General features: G+C 33.3%; 1 protein-coding gene, 1 long non-coding RNA gene and 2 other non-coding genes across 9 annotated transcripts; 3 read left to right on the forward strand and 1 right to left on the reverse strand.

Annotated features, from left to right (window-relative positions):
- Nucleotides 1–1,201: 1,201 nt before the first annotated feature.
- On the forward strand, nucleotides 1,202–4,222 carry LOC111804253. 2 transcript variants are annotated; one of them, XM_023688990.1, is made up of 6 exons: nucleotides 1,202–1,487; nucleotides 1,947–1,960; nucleotides 2,756–2,906; nucleotides 3,008–3,074; nucleotides 3,170–3,404; nucleotides 3,669–4,222. In XM_023688990.1, exons 1-6 carry the CDS (start codon nucleotides 1,422–1,424, stop codon nucleotides 3,877–3,879), a joined length of 744 nt encoding a protein of 247 aa, XP_023544758.1. In that variant the 5' UTR covers nucleotides 1,202–1,421; the 3' UTR covers nucleotides 3,880–4,222. The 2 variants fall into 2 exon arrangements, with proteins under 2 accessions (XP_023544758.1, XP_023544757.1); XM_023688989.1 differs by lacking the exons at nucleotides 1,202–1,487; nucleotides 1,947–1,960 and adding an exon at nucleotides 2,542–2,614.
- Nucleotides 4,223–5,836: 1,614 nt separating this feature from the next.
- On the forward strand, nucleotides 5,837–5,918 carry TRNAV-UAC. Its single transcript has one exon. It is a non-coding gene; the product is annotated as a tRNA-Val (tRNA).
- An 89-nt stretch (nucleotides 5,919–6,007) lies between these two features.
- TRNAV-UAC lies at nucleotides 6,008–6,080 on the forward strand. The gene has a single exon. It is a non-coding gene; the product is annotated as a tRNA-Val (tRNA).
- An 838-nt stretch (nucleotides 6,081–6,918) lies between these two features.
- Nucleotides 6,919–14,831, reverse strand: LOC111804254. Of its 5 annotated transcripts, none has more exons than XR_002816492.1 (8): nucleotides 14,496–14,831; nucleotides 13,723–13,916; nucleotides 13,475–13,551; nucleotides 12,504–12,757; nucleotides 12,329–12,414; nucleotides 7,745–7,834; nucleotides 7,354–7,511; nucleotides 6,919–7,050 (listed from the first exon to the last, which is right to left on the reverse strand). It is a non-coding gene; the product is annotated as an uncharacterized LOC111804254 (long non-coding RNA). The 5 variants fall into 5 exon arrangements; XR_002816494.1 differs by lacking the exon at nucleotides 6,919–7,050 and having other exon boundaries at nucleotides 7,205–7,511; nucleotides 13,723–13,778; nucleotides 13,874–13,916; XR_002816493.1 differs by lacking the exon at nucleotides 6,919–7,050 and having other exon boundaries at nucleotides 7,205–7,511; nucleotides 13,475–13,608; nucleotides 13,723–13,778; nucleotides 13,874–13,916.
- Nucleotides 14,832–15,051: the final 220 nt, after the last annotated feature.

A 15,051-nucleotide genomic window follows, 5' to 3' on the forward strand; every position in this document is an offset into this window, starting at 1 on the left:
ATATATAAATATATATATATATATATATATATATATATATATATATATATATATATATATATATACTATAAATGTAATTTTTTCGAAAATAAAAAGAGTTAAATTTTAATAAATAATTTTTTTAACTTGTTACGTTGAGTACATGCCCAAATATATATTCAAATAATTAGATAATGCATTTATTATTTGCTAATATTTTTTTTTTAATGCTTACAAAATTGATGAATATTTTAACATTTTTTAATCGAAATTTTTAAATACCCAAGAATAAATTAAATTTTTTAAAAGAATAAAAATATGAATTACCTTATTAACCTCTTATTTTAAGCGATACTTCAATATGAAATAAAAATTTTTTATTTTTATTTTGATCTAAATCAAATCAAAATTTTTAAACATTTATTATTTAAATAAGAATTTAATTCTATGACGTCTTTTTTATTTTTTTTTATTTTTTTTAAAAGTAAGTTTGACTTTAAAAATAATTTTATTATATAAAATAAAAAGTGCTGACTCAATTTGTTAATTATAATTTTGAATATATAAATTATTTAGAGATGAATAAACATTATTTTTCTTTTGAATTATAAATTTAGGTATGGACCGTATTCATTTTAATCAAGTTCGTATTAATTTATTTGCATTTAAAAATAATTTTTGTAAATAAAATTCGAAATTAAGCATATATTTAGAATTATAGTTCTTTATTAATTAAGAAATAAAATTAATATATGTTAATATGCTAGAGAATTAAATTTCAAATCATAGTGTTAACTAGAATAATTCAATTTGTATTAAAAGAAGTTATTTTTCCTTATTATTATTAGTTTATTTATTTATGAAATTGATTTTGAATATGTTTAAAATTAAATATATTTGGATTACGATAATATTTTGTCTTTTTCCCCCTTTTTTTAATATTAAAATAGACGAAAGGGGTAAAAGGGTAATTTCAAGGTGATAGTGGTAAAGTGGCAGACACAAATATCCCTTAAAACCGGTTGGCAGAAAAATGGATAAGGCCGTCTCCAAAACGCTGCGTTTCGTTAATTTTTTTTTGCTTTTTTAATTAGTATTATTATCGTATAATTAATTTTTATAATATTTTATTTCTTCCGACGCTTCTCGATGAGCCGTCCATCTTCCACGTGTCCCTCCCACTCTCTTACCTTCGCCTTCAAGAGGTACTCCTCCGAAGCAACACGAAGCTCTAAATACGCACACTCTTCTAGAGAGAGAAAGAGAGAGAGAGAGAGAGAAAACGGAGCTCGCACGCACTCTACCCACTTCTAGATAGAGATTGAGACAGAGGGTCTTTTTCTTCCTTCGATTGCGAATTAGGGTTTTTTCTTCGCGTTTTTGGAGCGGAAATTTGGAGGAATTTGTTCGGTTTTGCTTGTTTCTTTCCCGCTTGGGTGGAGATGTATGTATCTTCCATGAGAAAATCGTTCAAGGACTCTCTTAAATTGCTTGAAGCTGATATTCAGNTTTTTTTTTTTTTTTTTTTTTTTTTTTTTTTTTTTTCTTTCTCTGCTTTGAATATCGTCTTTGACTGTATATGGAAGGTTTTTGTCTGATCACTTTTGGTGTCTGGGCTTCTCCCTCCGATTTTTGCTTGTAATGCAGTTTCTAGGTTTGATTTTTAGTATTGTGGGTCTTGAAGTTGCTGTTTATGAGCCGTATACTCTTCGTTAATAGTGAATTTTTGGAACGTGATTGTCGTTTACCTGCTGTGTTTGGAGCTTGGAAAACTCATTTTGTGTAATTTTTTATTTCAATGATGATTTGGTTTCTGTCTTGCTAACGTTCATATACACTCATATATAGGGACAAATTTGCGTTTCTCTCTCTGTTTTATAGTTCTATTTCTTGAAAGGGAAATTGTTTGGTCATTTGGCGTTGGATGATTTGGCAATGTATATGTCCCACTTCAAATAGTTTGTCATCATTCTCATGAATTGTTCTTGGGTTTATTGTTGATGTATTCTCTAAGATTTCTGCATCCCACTGTGGACTTGTGGTGCAGATTATGAACACTATTTGACATATTTATGAATTCAAGAAGCGGATTATTTACCTATGTACCTCGTCTCTTGAACAATAACTTGACTTATGCAGTACTTTCTCTGAGAGAGTAGTTTAGAACACATTTAATATTGTTATTCCTAGCTCTCCAGATGCGCCTTGAATTATGGTTTATCATATGGTTTATCATATGTATCATATTTGACCTTTATTATTGGCAAATATCTCCATTACGACTCATATTTGCCCTTTTATTATAGTCAAATATCTTGTTTCCATTTATTACTCTTTCCATTTATTGCTCTTTCCATGTTTTTTGTAATTTATTCGATTATGTAAATGAGATTATAGATAGAGAACTTTAGTGGTGGTTTAGCAAATATTCTCAGCTGCATCTATTCTTTGAAGTGTGATAATGAATAAACAAGGCATATGTTATACTTCAAAAAAATTACTAAGCACAAGCACTTTCTTGGNAAAAAAAAAAAAAAAAAAAAAAAAAAAAAAAAAAAAAAAAAAAAAAAAAAAAAAAAACAAACATGTTCCAATGGGCCGTAGTTTTTATGTTATGGATCATGCTTTGTTCCAGGTATGAAAAGTTACAAATACATCATAAGCTGAAATGTGTGAACGCTTGTGATTTCTCTCTGGTTTGTTGTTCTTGGAGATTCTTGAGGTTGCTGGTTTTTTCAAGTATGTCAGCTTAATGTTTACTGTTCCTGAGCTGTAGGGCATCGGAGTTTCCCGGGGAATATGATGGCCCCTGCCTTCAGATGAGAATGTCATACAGTCCTGCTGCTCACTTGTTCCTCTTCCTAGTGCAATGGACAGATTGCCATCTTGCTGGTGCCCTTGGACTGCTGAGGATTTTAATTTACAAGGTCAAGTTTGTCACCTCGTGGTCTCCTAGCATTACATTTTGACATCATCACTTTTATATCTATTTAGCGTTGTTGAATTCACTATGTACATTGTGCTGCAGGTCTACGTGGACGGTACGACCACCATGTCCACCCACGAGAGAAAAGCAAGCATCAGGGAATTCTATGGTAGTATTCGAGTATTTTTACATTTTCCATCATATGATTGTTTGCTATATATTTATTTTTTAACTACTGACTTCTGTAATTTGTGCTATGATCAGCTGTTATTTACCCCTCTCTATTGCAACTTCAGAGAGGTGTTACCGATACTGAGGATAAAAAACAGAATGCTGTCTGCATGGAAAGGTACCGAAGAAGAGATGACAATGAATGTATACAGTGTTCGGATGCTGACATTGAACGAGAAGAAGAATGTGGAATATGCATGGAGACTACTAGCAAGGTTGTATTGCCCAACTGCAACCACGCGTTGTGCTTGAAATGTTACCGTGAATGGTACTATCATCTCTTTTGTTCTACTTTTTCCGTTTTATCGGTAGCTTATTAAACTAAGAACAGCTAAGAACTAAGAACGATTAATTAAAATTTTCCTATGCACCTTAATATTTATTGTCTTCGCTAATTACAGAAGCTACAGAGTCGAATCATCTTTAATTGATTGGATTGAGCCCTTAATATTTATGACTGACTGCATTTAACTGTTTTCGCTACCTTATATCGACTTCAAATAATTACATTGTTCTCGTGAATGTTCTTCAGGCGAACACGTTCACAGTCTTGCCCCTTCTGTCGTGACAGTCTTAAGAGAGTAAACTCGGGCGATCTCTGGGTATTTACTGATAACAGGGACATTGTGGACATGGCAACGGTGACTCGAGAGAATCTCAAAAGGCTTTTCAAGTACGTAGATAAGTTGCCTACGATTGTTCCGGACTCCCTTTTCAACACCTACGATACGCACCTAAGATAAGTGATCGGTTCGTACATAATATAATGTCACTTTTTAAGTAGTTTTTTCTCCAAATGAACAGTCCTTTTGCAATGAGATGACTTGACAAAAGGACTGAAATTCATTCGGCTAAAATTTAGTGAAATCTAGAGAAGGCTTGCAGCTGTTTCTTCCCACTCTCCATTTCTGAAGAAAAAGAAAACCAGTCTTTGAGTTATTGTAGACTGGTAATGAGTGGTGGTGAAGTTTATATAGTTTGATTTAAAGTCTTCCATAAATATTGTATTTAACTCATTTGTACATGTTTGTAAATTCTTGATGGTTATCTATAGAAAGCAGCTTTGAATGCCTAAGTTGGGTTAAAGATCTTTTCGAGATGTGTTCTATGCGCCAAATCATTCGTTACCGGGAAAATAGGTAACGTAACAGTCCAAACCTACCACTAACAGGTATTGTTTGTTTTGATTTGTTATGTATTGCCATCAGCCTCACGATTTTAAAATACGTCTGTGAGAGAAAGGTTTCTACACCCTTGTAAGGAACGTTTTCTCCTTGGCATATGCGTTTGAAAATTGTGAGGCTGATGACAATACGTAACGGGGTCAAAACAAACCATGCTTGGGCTTGAGCTTGGGCTTGGACTGTTATAGGTGATGTGATGATGATAGAAAGTTGGGTTATGTATAGTCGTTAGCCTTATGGTTTTAAATTGTGGATGTGAGAGGTTTTCACTCTTATAAGGGATGTTTTCTTCCTAATTTCAAAATCGTGAGATTAACGCCGTGAACTATTTTTAAGCAGCGGGTGTGGGTTGTTACAAGTGATGTGATGATGACAATAAGTTGGTTTATGTCCATTGATCAAACGTATCGTCGTCGTTAGTCTTATGGTTTTAAAGCACGTATGTGAGAGAGAATTGCACGGTTTTAAAGCACATATGTGAGAGAGATTTGCACGGTTCTAAAGCACATATGTGAGAGATTTTCATACGTGCGTAAAATAATTATGTGGAGAAAATAGGTGTGTGAAAGTAACGTTGGTGGTGTTGAATATTTTGAAAAAAAAAATTATTAACATTTTTATTTCCTATTAAATATTTTATTACCGTAACTTAATAAAAAAAAAATGAAAATAATGGTAACGTTAATTATCATTATTATTAAAACAAACTCTTTCGAGTATTTTTCACTTGTAACGCTTATAAAATCATTTCGTGTACTAGTTAAGAAGATAACTGGGAGTAAAGCAATGAAGAGGAAGGATCAATGGCGACGAAGTTCTTCTGGTTAGACTCTCTCACAGTATACTCAAATCGAGGAACTCTTCGGCTCTGATCCACTTAAGGTAATCCTATTACTATTTAGATTTGAATTATGCGTCCATTTATCTGAATGTTGCTTTTTTTTGCGTTTCTCTGTACTTTCTTTTTGGTCTTTTCAATGATTCTCCATTGTATTCAGGTTTCCGATTCTGCTTTATGATTTATTTTATATCTTGAGTGGATTTCTGTTGTATTGATTCGTTTGACATGGACGGATTCCCTGTTCTGCCATGGTTTGTTCTTCTTTTGTTGGTTAATCGAACTTTCTAGGTTTTGATTTTGATGCTATTATTTCTGTTTGAGAAATCGGATCTTGCCTTTTGTTCGAGAGGTTTTTGAGAGTTACTTCTACATTTGCTTTGGCCATTTTGATTGTTTACTTTAATTATTACGATATTTGCTTTCCATTTGTAATGAAAATTTTGTACATATTGAGATCTTTGTGAATTTCATTTTTAAATTCTTCTCTGCCTTCATTTCTCCTGCTTACATTTATCACTTCAGTTCACTCAAATTTGAGCACTGTTTTGAAAAATGGAAAAAGAATGCTACGGGTATTATGAAGTATTTTGAAACTATGGTTGACATTACAGAATCTGAGAAGGTTACTTTTAAAATATAAAACAAATTACTTGCCTAATGCACAGTTTGTGTCCAGTTGCTGTGGTGTAGTGGTTATCACATTAGTCTTACACACTAAAGGTCCCCAGGGTTCACAGTTCGATCCTGGGCAGCAATATAGTCTTAATTCCTTTTATTTAAACTAGTTTCATTAAGTTTATACTTGGAGCATAAATTTACATGCCTAGTATACAACTTATGTGTCAAGTTGCTATGGTGTAGTGGTTATCACGTTAGTCTTACACATTAAAGGTCCCCAGTTCGATCCTGGGTAGCAATATATTTAGTTCATTCTTTTTATTTAAACTAGTTTCATTAAGTTTATACTTAGAGTACAAATTAACATGCCTAGTGCACAACTTATGTGTCAAGTTGCTGTGGTGTAGTGGTTATCACATTAATCTTACACACTAAAGGTCCCCATTTCGATCCTGAGCAGCAATATAACAAGCTCTTTTGTTTTATTTTAAACTCTCTTACCCAATGTGGGAGTCTCCCAACATTTCTCAACACATTTTCTTGTTGAGGACGTGGATAATCCACATAATCATCGAGCAAAACATCAAGAACCTGCTTAGCATCCTTGAGCATATAAGAAAAGGCACAAAGACAAGCAAATTTAGCCCATATTTCATAAGCAATCTTCCGTTTAGAGTCTTGAAAATCAAGAATCTCCTGAAGCACCACGACAGCTTCTCAAACAACTGGGTCTGCGCCACATTAAACAGGGACACGATTTCTTTTCAAGTAGACGGAGGAGATTGAAGTAAAATAAAAAGGGGAAGAGATTGAAGTATTTAGTTCACCGGACCGTCCACACAAGTTCCTCCAACGAAGGTAAACCAACACGTTTAATTTAAAAAATTTTATGATTGAGCCAATAAAGTAAACGTGCAATTTATTGGTATAAGCAGTAAATATCAATTCTTGTAAGCTTTCTCTTTACCATCATATCCTTAAAATATTCAATTAACGTTATGACTTAAATTTCGTCGGACGTCTCTAATCAAAACACGGTAAAGAGAAAAAAATGAATTTTTCTATAAAAAATAACAATATTCCCAAAAACTTACCTATTGACCTAAGTAATTATTAGCCAAACATGGGCAAAAAAATAAATAAATGCTGCGGAACCAAATATCAACAGAGTTCCGACTTCCATTTAGGCTTATTCGGGGAACAGAGAGCTTTAAAGGAATGCAAAGACCCAAATTTCAGGCTTATTTCTTGACCAATAATGCCAGTAAGTCCTGTTCACAACGAGTTATGGTAAGTTAGTATGATATTATTCACCTTAAACATAACATTTCGTGACTTTGCGTTTAGTTTTCCCAAAAGACATCACACCAATGGAGATTATGTTTCCTTCGTTATAAACTCATGATATTCCTCTTAATTAACCAACATGAAACTACTCTTAATAATCCTCAGTTCACTACATTATTCTAATCCAAACAAAGCTACTAATACTATGAGTTGGAACTCACTTTTCGTGGACGCAGGAAGGAAGCAACGTCAGAAAAGATCAAATTTTTTATTTTACTTTTGTTTACCTTTAACAGACATCTCCATGTTCATCAACTGTGGCATTGTTGAAAACTGAGTCCCATCTGAACATAATGTTAATTGCAAACGCCAGCAATATCTTCATCAATCTTGTTCTGCTGTTTTTTCCACATTCTCTTTTGCCCAATATCAGCTTTACTTACTTCTGCATCACCAATAACAAATTTAGCTCAAGATCTTAAATAAAACGGTCATGTGTGAGTTTGGTAGTAGCTAGAAGGCTGTTAGTTCTTGCAGGCCTGTTGGAAAGAGCTCATGAAATGGTTAAAACATGAATTTCAGTCGAAATGCAGAGCAAATGCTCGATGAAAGGCCATAGAGAGAATGATGCATGAGAAAGTTTCGCAGTACTTTTGTAACTTTTATATTACCGACAACCTGAGGAAGACAGCGATTAGGCTTGTCTGCTGTGCTGCTTGCAAAAGCTTTTGAAGTCCTTTTCAAGGGGACAAGCATAAAATGATGCTTCTACATAACCACGAAAACTGAATCAGCACACAACCCATTTTCCCTAGCAAGCTTATGACTCTACACAAATAATATACATTGACCGAACTGGTATAACTCTTTTCCTTGGCCAATTATATAACTCTCCTTTCAGTTAATTGAACCCTGATAGAACAAAAAGACAGCTAAAGGATAATAATTGTTTACACAAACAGAAGACACGGCTTACATTCATTACTATATATATATATATATATATACCCTACACATAAAACTATAAAAGCTCTATAAGGCAAAGAATCTCCTTTCTCAATCTCTAGCTTTGGGATTGAATGGCAATGGAGGAAACTACTGGACCAACCAGGTCTAAACCAAGGAAGGGCAGGCTGCCTCCCAAAAGAGGAAGTATCAAACTAAAAATAATATCCAAGTTCTTTGAGAAGGTGGTTGGATTTGCATCAAAGTTAGCAGGACAACAGAAACAAAAGGGCGTGGATCGAGCAACAACAGAAGAACCATAGCCTAGACGACTATGCGCCCAAGCTCAATGCAGCCAATGAAATCATTATGATGAGTGTATGCTACTAGTTTTATTCTACTATGTATAAATAGTATTTCTATGTTGTTCACATGCCATGGTTAAACCTACTACATTGTGCAACCATGCTTGATCTCTACTATGTAACAATCTTGTGCTATAAAGAAATAATTTTATGTTACTTAAATTCACCATTGGACAATCAAATCATGCATGCTCTTGAGATCAGCCCATATAAAGTGGGAAAAGTGGGAAAAATTAAACGATGACTCAATGATTGAAATATTTATATTTTTAGCTTTGTCTCCATGTCTTATCTTTGTCTACCACTCAATTTTAGTTGTTAAATCCAAGAAAAGTTTGAAACAAAATTTGCCCAACAATTTTAAATTTATATTAAAATGTTTGTTTAGAATTTTTTTTTTTAAAAAAATGAAAGTTAATAAAATAACAAAGAATATTGTCTACAAAAAAAATTATAATTTCTTTGGAATAAAACCAACCAAATTAAGCCCTTAAATACTTTGTTAGGCAGGTTGCCATGAAAATATGGCTCATACAATTCAAGGGATGACGCGAAAATAAGCATAACTCAACAATAATTGACATTTGTTCTTTTTCTTGAGGTAGAAGTCTAAATTCTCCGACCCCATTTGTTATACTAAAGAAGAAATCACAAGATGATACATAAGTGAATCTCTTTATATTTCGTGGTTTTCTACTGTGCAAATTCACAATGCATGAAGAAGAAGGAGAACCTATTATGCATATCTTTCTATGATATCCTAATCATCCAAAAGAAAACACAGATCTAATTATTCACAAACTTCAATCCTACATATAATGCACATCACCTAAGATAACATAGGAAACACATTCTCATGAAAATATTTCATCTAAAAACTACAATTCAACTATTTATTTTCAAACCCACTCAACTTAACTTCTAGTTGTAATAAGTTTGAGTTTATGAAAGCCTAAGACTGGTAATGTCTAGGATTGTCAAAATTAAACAAAAAGGGGAAACATCCTTATGTTTCTTACTCAAAAAATAAAAATCAAGTTGGTATAGCTTGTATTTGGTTGATAAATTTAAGGCAAAGCATAGGTTTCATAGACTTGAGTTTTTTTAAATATGTATGAGTGTTTAGGCCAGCTTGCATACACTTCGACTATTCTCGTAGAACAATTACCTGATCCTAATATATTTGGTTGCCGAAAAAACTAGTTGGATAACTACCACTACCCATTCCCTTGGCTTCTTACCCCTTTATTATTTAACTTGGCTCTTAGATAATTAAGCTAATCTGCAGTGGTTATAAGCTTGGATTTTTTGTAACCTCAGTTTACATAAATCTAGATTAAAAAAAAATGCACTGCAATGTTTGTGAACTGATGTCGACATGCCTTATGTACTCAATAATAAGCATTTCAGTGCGAGACAGAGCAATGCCAAAGCCAGCAGACGCCTCCACTCTTACAAATTCAACTTTTTGTGTGTAGGGCTGAGGCCAGACAAGATATCAGTTCAATACCCTCTCTTGGTCTCCTCAGTCAATGGATCAAGTTTTTTCTATATGCTTATGTTCTCGGACTATTCAAAGATTTTCCAGATTTTATTTCTTTTCTGTTCTTTTGTTCTATTGTTTGGCTGCATTATTTACCCAATTTAAAAGTTTAAAGTGACTCAGATAGTCAACTTTCTATAAAAGAAAAAAAGTCGGGCGGCCAATACGGTTAAGGAAGAGTCACGAATAATCCAACTTGACATTCGAGGTGTTGTTAGCCTTAATTAGTCAAATCAAGTTGGTAAATTGATATCAAGAGGATATAGAATTAAGGAAGAGATAGACGAAGGAGATATACAGACATGAAGAACTCGTTAATGTGAAGGAATTCTAAATTTCTTTTATTGCCAAGACTTGTTGAGTTAAGAGGCTTAATAACATTGCATTGCGATTTAATTAACTAATAAATAATCAAGAGTCTCATCTGCACCTAAGATAAGAGACAAACACTTTGGAAAGAATTTTTTTCAACACATTTCAGAAGAGACTCTCTCACTCACTCAATTTTCAGTCACTAAGCTTTTTCTAATTTTTCTTCCTTGGCTTACTTATGGAGACCCACTTTCTATTTATAAGATCCTTGGAGCCCGGGCAAAAAATAAATTTTCTAGGCTTTTCTTGGATTTAAAATATCCTAAATAGATCCATGAAGTTTATTTCCTTAAAAGAACTCTTGAATTTCTTGGAGTCTAAAGAAATATTAGGATAGTTTTAGAGCCTTTTGAGATACTTGTTTAGAAGTCTTCAACATAAATCTCGAGACGTCTAATATATATGGTTAACTTACCCACCCATTCTAGTCCCTCCATACGTTCCACCTTGATCTTAAATTCCATAAAGTATTTTGATTGCATTGGTTGAACTTAAATCCTGAAATTGTTATTATGTATTATCTTAGATTTCTATTTACAAAATTTGTAATTTTTAGATTTTATATATTTATAATATGTTTTATCCTGGGATTCGAAAGTAATTTCAGAAATTGAAAAAAAAAATAGAATATTAAAATTAACAATAAAACTTGTAATTAGTCGCAGAAATCTAGAATGAGAGGGCAAGGGTAACTTGGTAATTGACCCAACAGGGAAAAAAAAACATTAACCATGTGAAACCATAATTAAAGTAGTACGAACTATTTTTTTGTCAACGAGAAAGACAGAACTAAAGAATAAAGATAGGATTGAATATTAGATTCCCACCACCATGAACCTTTGCCACAATAATTACTGGGCATGAAGAGAAATGTGAATGCAACATAAATACGTGGGAAGCTTCAGCCCATTATTGAAAAATGAGAAGGAAAGAAAGTCATAATAAAAATCGATCCACAAAAAATATTAATTTTTGTGTTACTGTCGTTGCTGTTTTTGTTTACCTTCTAGAATGTGCATTAATTTAATTAAGTGTAAAACTTATAAAGACATATAGATAAAATAAAATTACAAAAAAAAAAAAAGGAAAAATAATATTATACTAGGAAAGTGAAGGGCACAAATTTGAACGCAAGTGTAATTTATCACTTACTATTTAAGTTCTTCAGTTCTTCTAAGTTCTTCAGTTCCAAGTGCTTCATTTGTAGCAAAAACAATTTCAATTTTGAAAAAATCGACCATTTTGTTAATTAAATTTTAGCATATCACTTCATTCACTAAATTTCTTAAAACATAATTATAAATTAAATTTGTTTTCATTGTGTATATAACATGTATTTTAAAATTTTATAAATAAAAATTAAAATGGTCACTTTTTAAAAGTACATTGACCGTGGTCAATTTAAAAGTATAGGGACTAAAAGTATAGGGACCAAAATGAATAAATGATGTGTACAATAAAAGACAAAAACGAACAAAAACTGAAAGTAAAGGCTTCAATATTACTTATTATACACATTTTAAAATATTTTAAACTGAAAGTAAAGCCAAACATCAACCATGAAAATGAGAGAGAGTGATTTTCATTCCCCAGTTAAGCTTCAATAAACTAAACTAGTAATACAACCTTAGTTTAAAACTGTAAGCTATCATAGGATTGATTTGGATTTTGAGTTGACCACATTCGTTTAAAAGTTAATGGGCTTGAAACACAATAGCTAAAGTTTCATTTCTTTTGAAGTAATTAGAGTGTTCCAGAATTAATCATACTTCTTGATAATTAGATGTCAAAGGAAAAATGAAACTTAGTATATATTTTTCAAAATTTATTCATGAGAATCCTATAATAATGCCTAGAAATGTGTTTATTTATGGGACGCCTAAGTTTCTGCCGTAGCAGACACGAAGCAGAAGAATGTACGAGACATGATCAGAAGACTCAAACTGAAGCAGGATGTGTATAATAGAAAGCCAAAGAAGATAGAGAACTACGAAAAGCAAGATAATTCCTAAAAAAGTTGAGGATTAGGAGACTTACTCTTTATGTCTCTATTATTTGTACACGTCAAGAGAACAGAGCCGCCTTCGAATATATAAGCCTTCCATTATTGTCGGTGGCAGACCCTGCATCAAAGACAGTTTTAGGACAAGAGCAAGATTATCAACAAATTCGCATTAATAAAAAAAAGACATCAGAAGTCAACTTCCAAGACCTTCTCTAGTAAAAGATCACTAATACGGTGCCAACAAATGGAGTGCCATCGCCTAAAGCAAAAGGTTCCAAGTGGAGGCTTTGAATTTGCAAGGATGTTTAAGCTAGCCATTGAGCATCAAACGCCCAACTCTTGTAACTGGGTCTCTGTCTTTGACCACCTTGCTTCCAGCTCATTTAGGACCAATTCCAGGGCATCGCCATCACCATCTTCATCAGAAATAGTTTAATCACCATTGGCGGTCACTGAGATAACTGGTAATAGAAACTAAATATTTAGGTAATGATATTTACATTTAACACACAAAATAAAAGACAAAACAAACTATATCGAACAGATTTTCAACAATCTTAATCAGAAACTCGATGATTTAATGCGATAATTCTTGGTGCGTATCATACAAAAAAGGTTTGTAAAGAAAATCCCAAACCAAGTAAATGATTTAAGGTATTACATAAAAAAAGAATAACATATCAAATATGTCCGTTTGATGATATGTTTAAAGAAACAAATATGATATTTAAGTTAAAATCATTACTTTCACTAACATTATCAAACTACTGTTTATATTTCATAGCTTCGGTCAAAAGAATTGAAACTAAAGTGCGAATGTCCAGCCTTGAGACTGTTATCATCAGAGCTTTGCTCTTTTTATGCCTGTTACATACTTAAACATCATCAACAAACTGTCTTGAATCAGATAGGAATGTTCACGGTCACTACCATTACAGCAGGGAGAGAGGTTACTAAATGATATTATGCAGCAAGTTTAAGTTTTGGTTTTGAAAAAACTTGGTATTCTGTTCATTGAATGCACTCAATTTTGTCTCGAGGAAACATGTGAAAAATCAAAAGTGCTCATCCATTCTGTTCATTGAATATCAAAATTAACACAATTGCAGATCAAGTATCCACTATCCAAAGTGGCTAATAACTCAAAAAGGAAAGACAATGATACGAGGGAAGAAAACCTCAGACGATCATTCGAGGCTCTTTCTGTCAGTTCAGCAAAACAGGCTTCTCTTTCTGCAAACTTTTTCTTCTTCCACTGCATGCATAACTCAGGAGTCATGAGGGTTGATGTTGTCTTAGTTATCTTGGCATGCTAAATCCAAGACATAATTGAGTCAAAACCGTATTAGGCAGCCAGAAATTGTCTATAATAAACAATTAAAATTGAAAACGGTAATCCTAATAAGACCTGCTCATCAAATCGTACCTGATTTTCTATCCCCTCGATCCTCCCTTCTCAGTAGACATATTTTCAGTCTCCTCCTACAAAAGAGCTTAAAGCTTGAAAGCATACCCAGCAAATAGAGCATGCCTACAATGACAGTCCTTGCCTACATTTGGGCGTAACCAAAACCAACCATATTGTTTCTTCTCCACAACATCCAAGAATTACTTGCAAACCTGCAGATAAGGAATTTCAGTTTCTTTTGCAAATTTGAAGATGAATATCAAAACAACTAACAATTTGAACCTTATTAGCGATCTGGATTTGAAAAGTAAGAAAATCCTACTATAGTTCATAATATAAACTTTGTAAGTTGGTTGCATTAATTTCATCCGTCTAGCAACCACCAACGTGGATGGTCAACGCTAGAAACCAATTTTTTTTCTCGACACTCGCACACCAAATCAAATGCTATGTCATTAGCCCGGCAGATACAAGAATGGCAAAATTATCAATGAGAAACCGGAAGAAAAGAGCGCACAATCTGGTTGGTTTATTCAGCTTTCTTTGACTCAACGACCTTCTCCAGATTCTATTGGTTACAATCTTCCATTACTTATTCAAGTACAAAAGAAAATTACAAAATAGGAAGTATAAAACACGCATTTACAGGCAAATAAAGTGGAGGTGTTATGAAGCAGAATCAAATGCAACTAAATGAGGATATATCGAAAGTTAACGATTTAATCTGAAGGTCAAATAATCAATAGCAGTAAAATTGATCGAGAAGCATCTAAGAGATGGTTTATTGAAACCTTCGCAGCCATTTTCGTCTGATCGGGACTGAGCTGAACCGATTGCTTGATGCTCTGGACATAGTTCTCCACAGTGTTGCTCCTGTTCATGTTTTTCGATCGTTGCTTCGGCGGCGTCTCTTATCAGCGTAAAAAACGATTTAATCTACTTTTCGGAAACAAAATCTCCATATGCCATCTGATTATAATCTCCGATCGTGTTCAACTGAAAATCTGATATTGGACAGTCCGATCGTATCGATTTCCGGTGGAGACAGTGAGCAAGAATCGGTCGTTCACTGATGGAGTAAGACGTGTTGGAGAAGGCAAACTTCGCGCGGAAATTCAAGAGTTGGAACTTCGCCAGGGGCTCTTTCTCTTAAGTAGTATTATAAAGTTATTATAAATGTACCCCGTAACTTTCAATTATTTCAAAATAACCCCTTCCTTCTAAATCCAATTATCCAAATATTATTATTAAGGAGTTTAAAAAAGCCGGTTGAGCTACTCAAGCGAACCGCACTACCTTATGCAACATGTGTACGGAAGGAAGAAGATTGTAAAGGCGGCCTCATTA

Source organism: Cucurbita pepo, chromosome LG10 (genome assembly GCF_002806865.2).
Source record: "Cucurbita pepo subsp. pepo cultivar mu-cu-16 chromosome LG10, ASM280686v2, whole genome shotgun sequence".
Lineage (NCBI taxonomy): Eukaryota > Viridiplantae > Streptophyta > Magnoliopsida > Cucurbitales > Cucurbitaceae > Cucurbita > Cucurbita pepo.

Bases quoted from the DNA above. Each gene is read 5' to 3' on its own strand.
- LOC111804253 (XM_023688990.1), top strand. From the start codon at position 1,422: ATGTATGTATCTTCCATGAGAAAATCGTTCAAGGACTCTCTTAAATTG. The intron at 3,075-3,169 runs GTAGTATTCGAG...TGCTATGATCAG, and splicing joins AAGCATCAGGGAATTCTATG to CTGTTATTTACCCCTCTCTA. The intron at 3,405-3,668 runs GTACTATCATCT...AATGTTCTTCAG, and splicing joins TTGAAATGTTACCGTGAATG to GCGAACACGTTCACAGTCTT.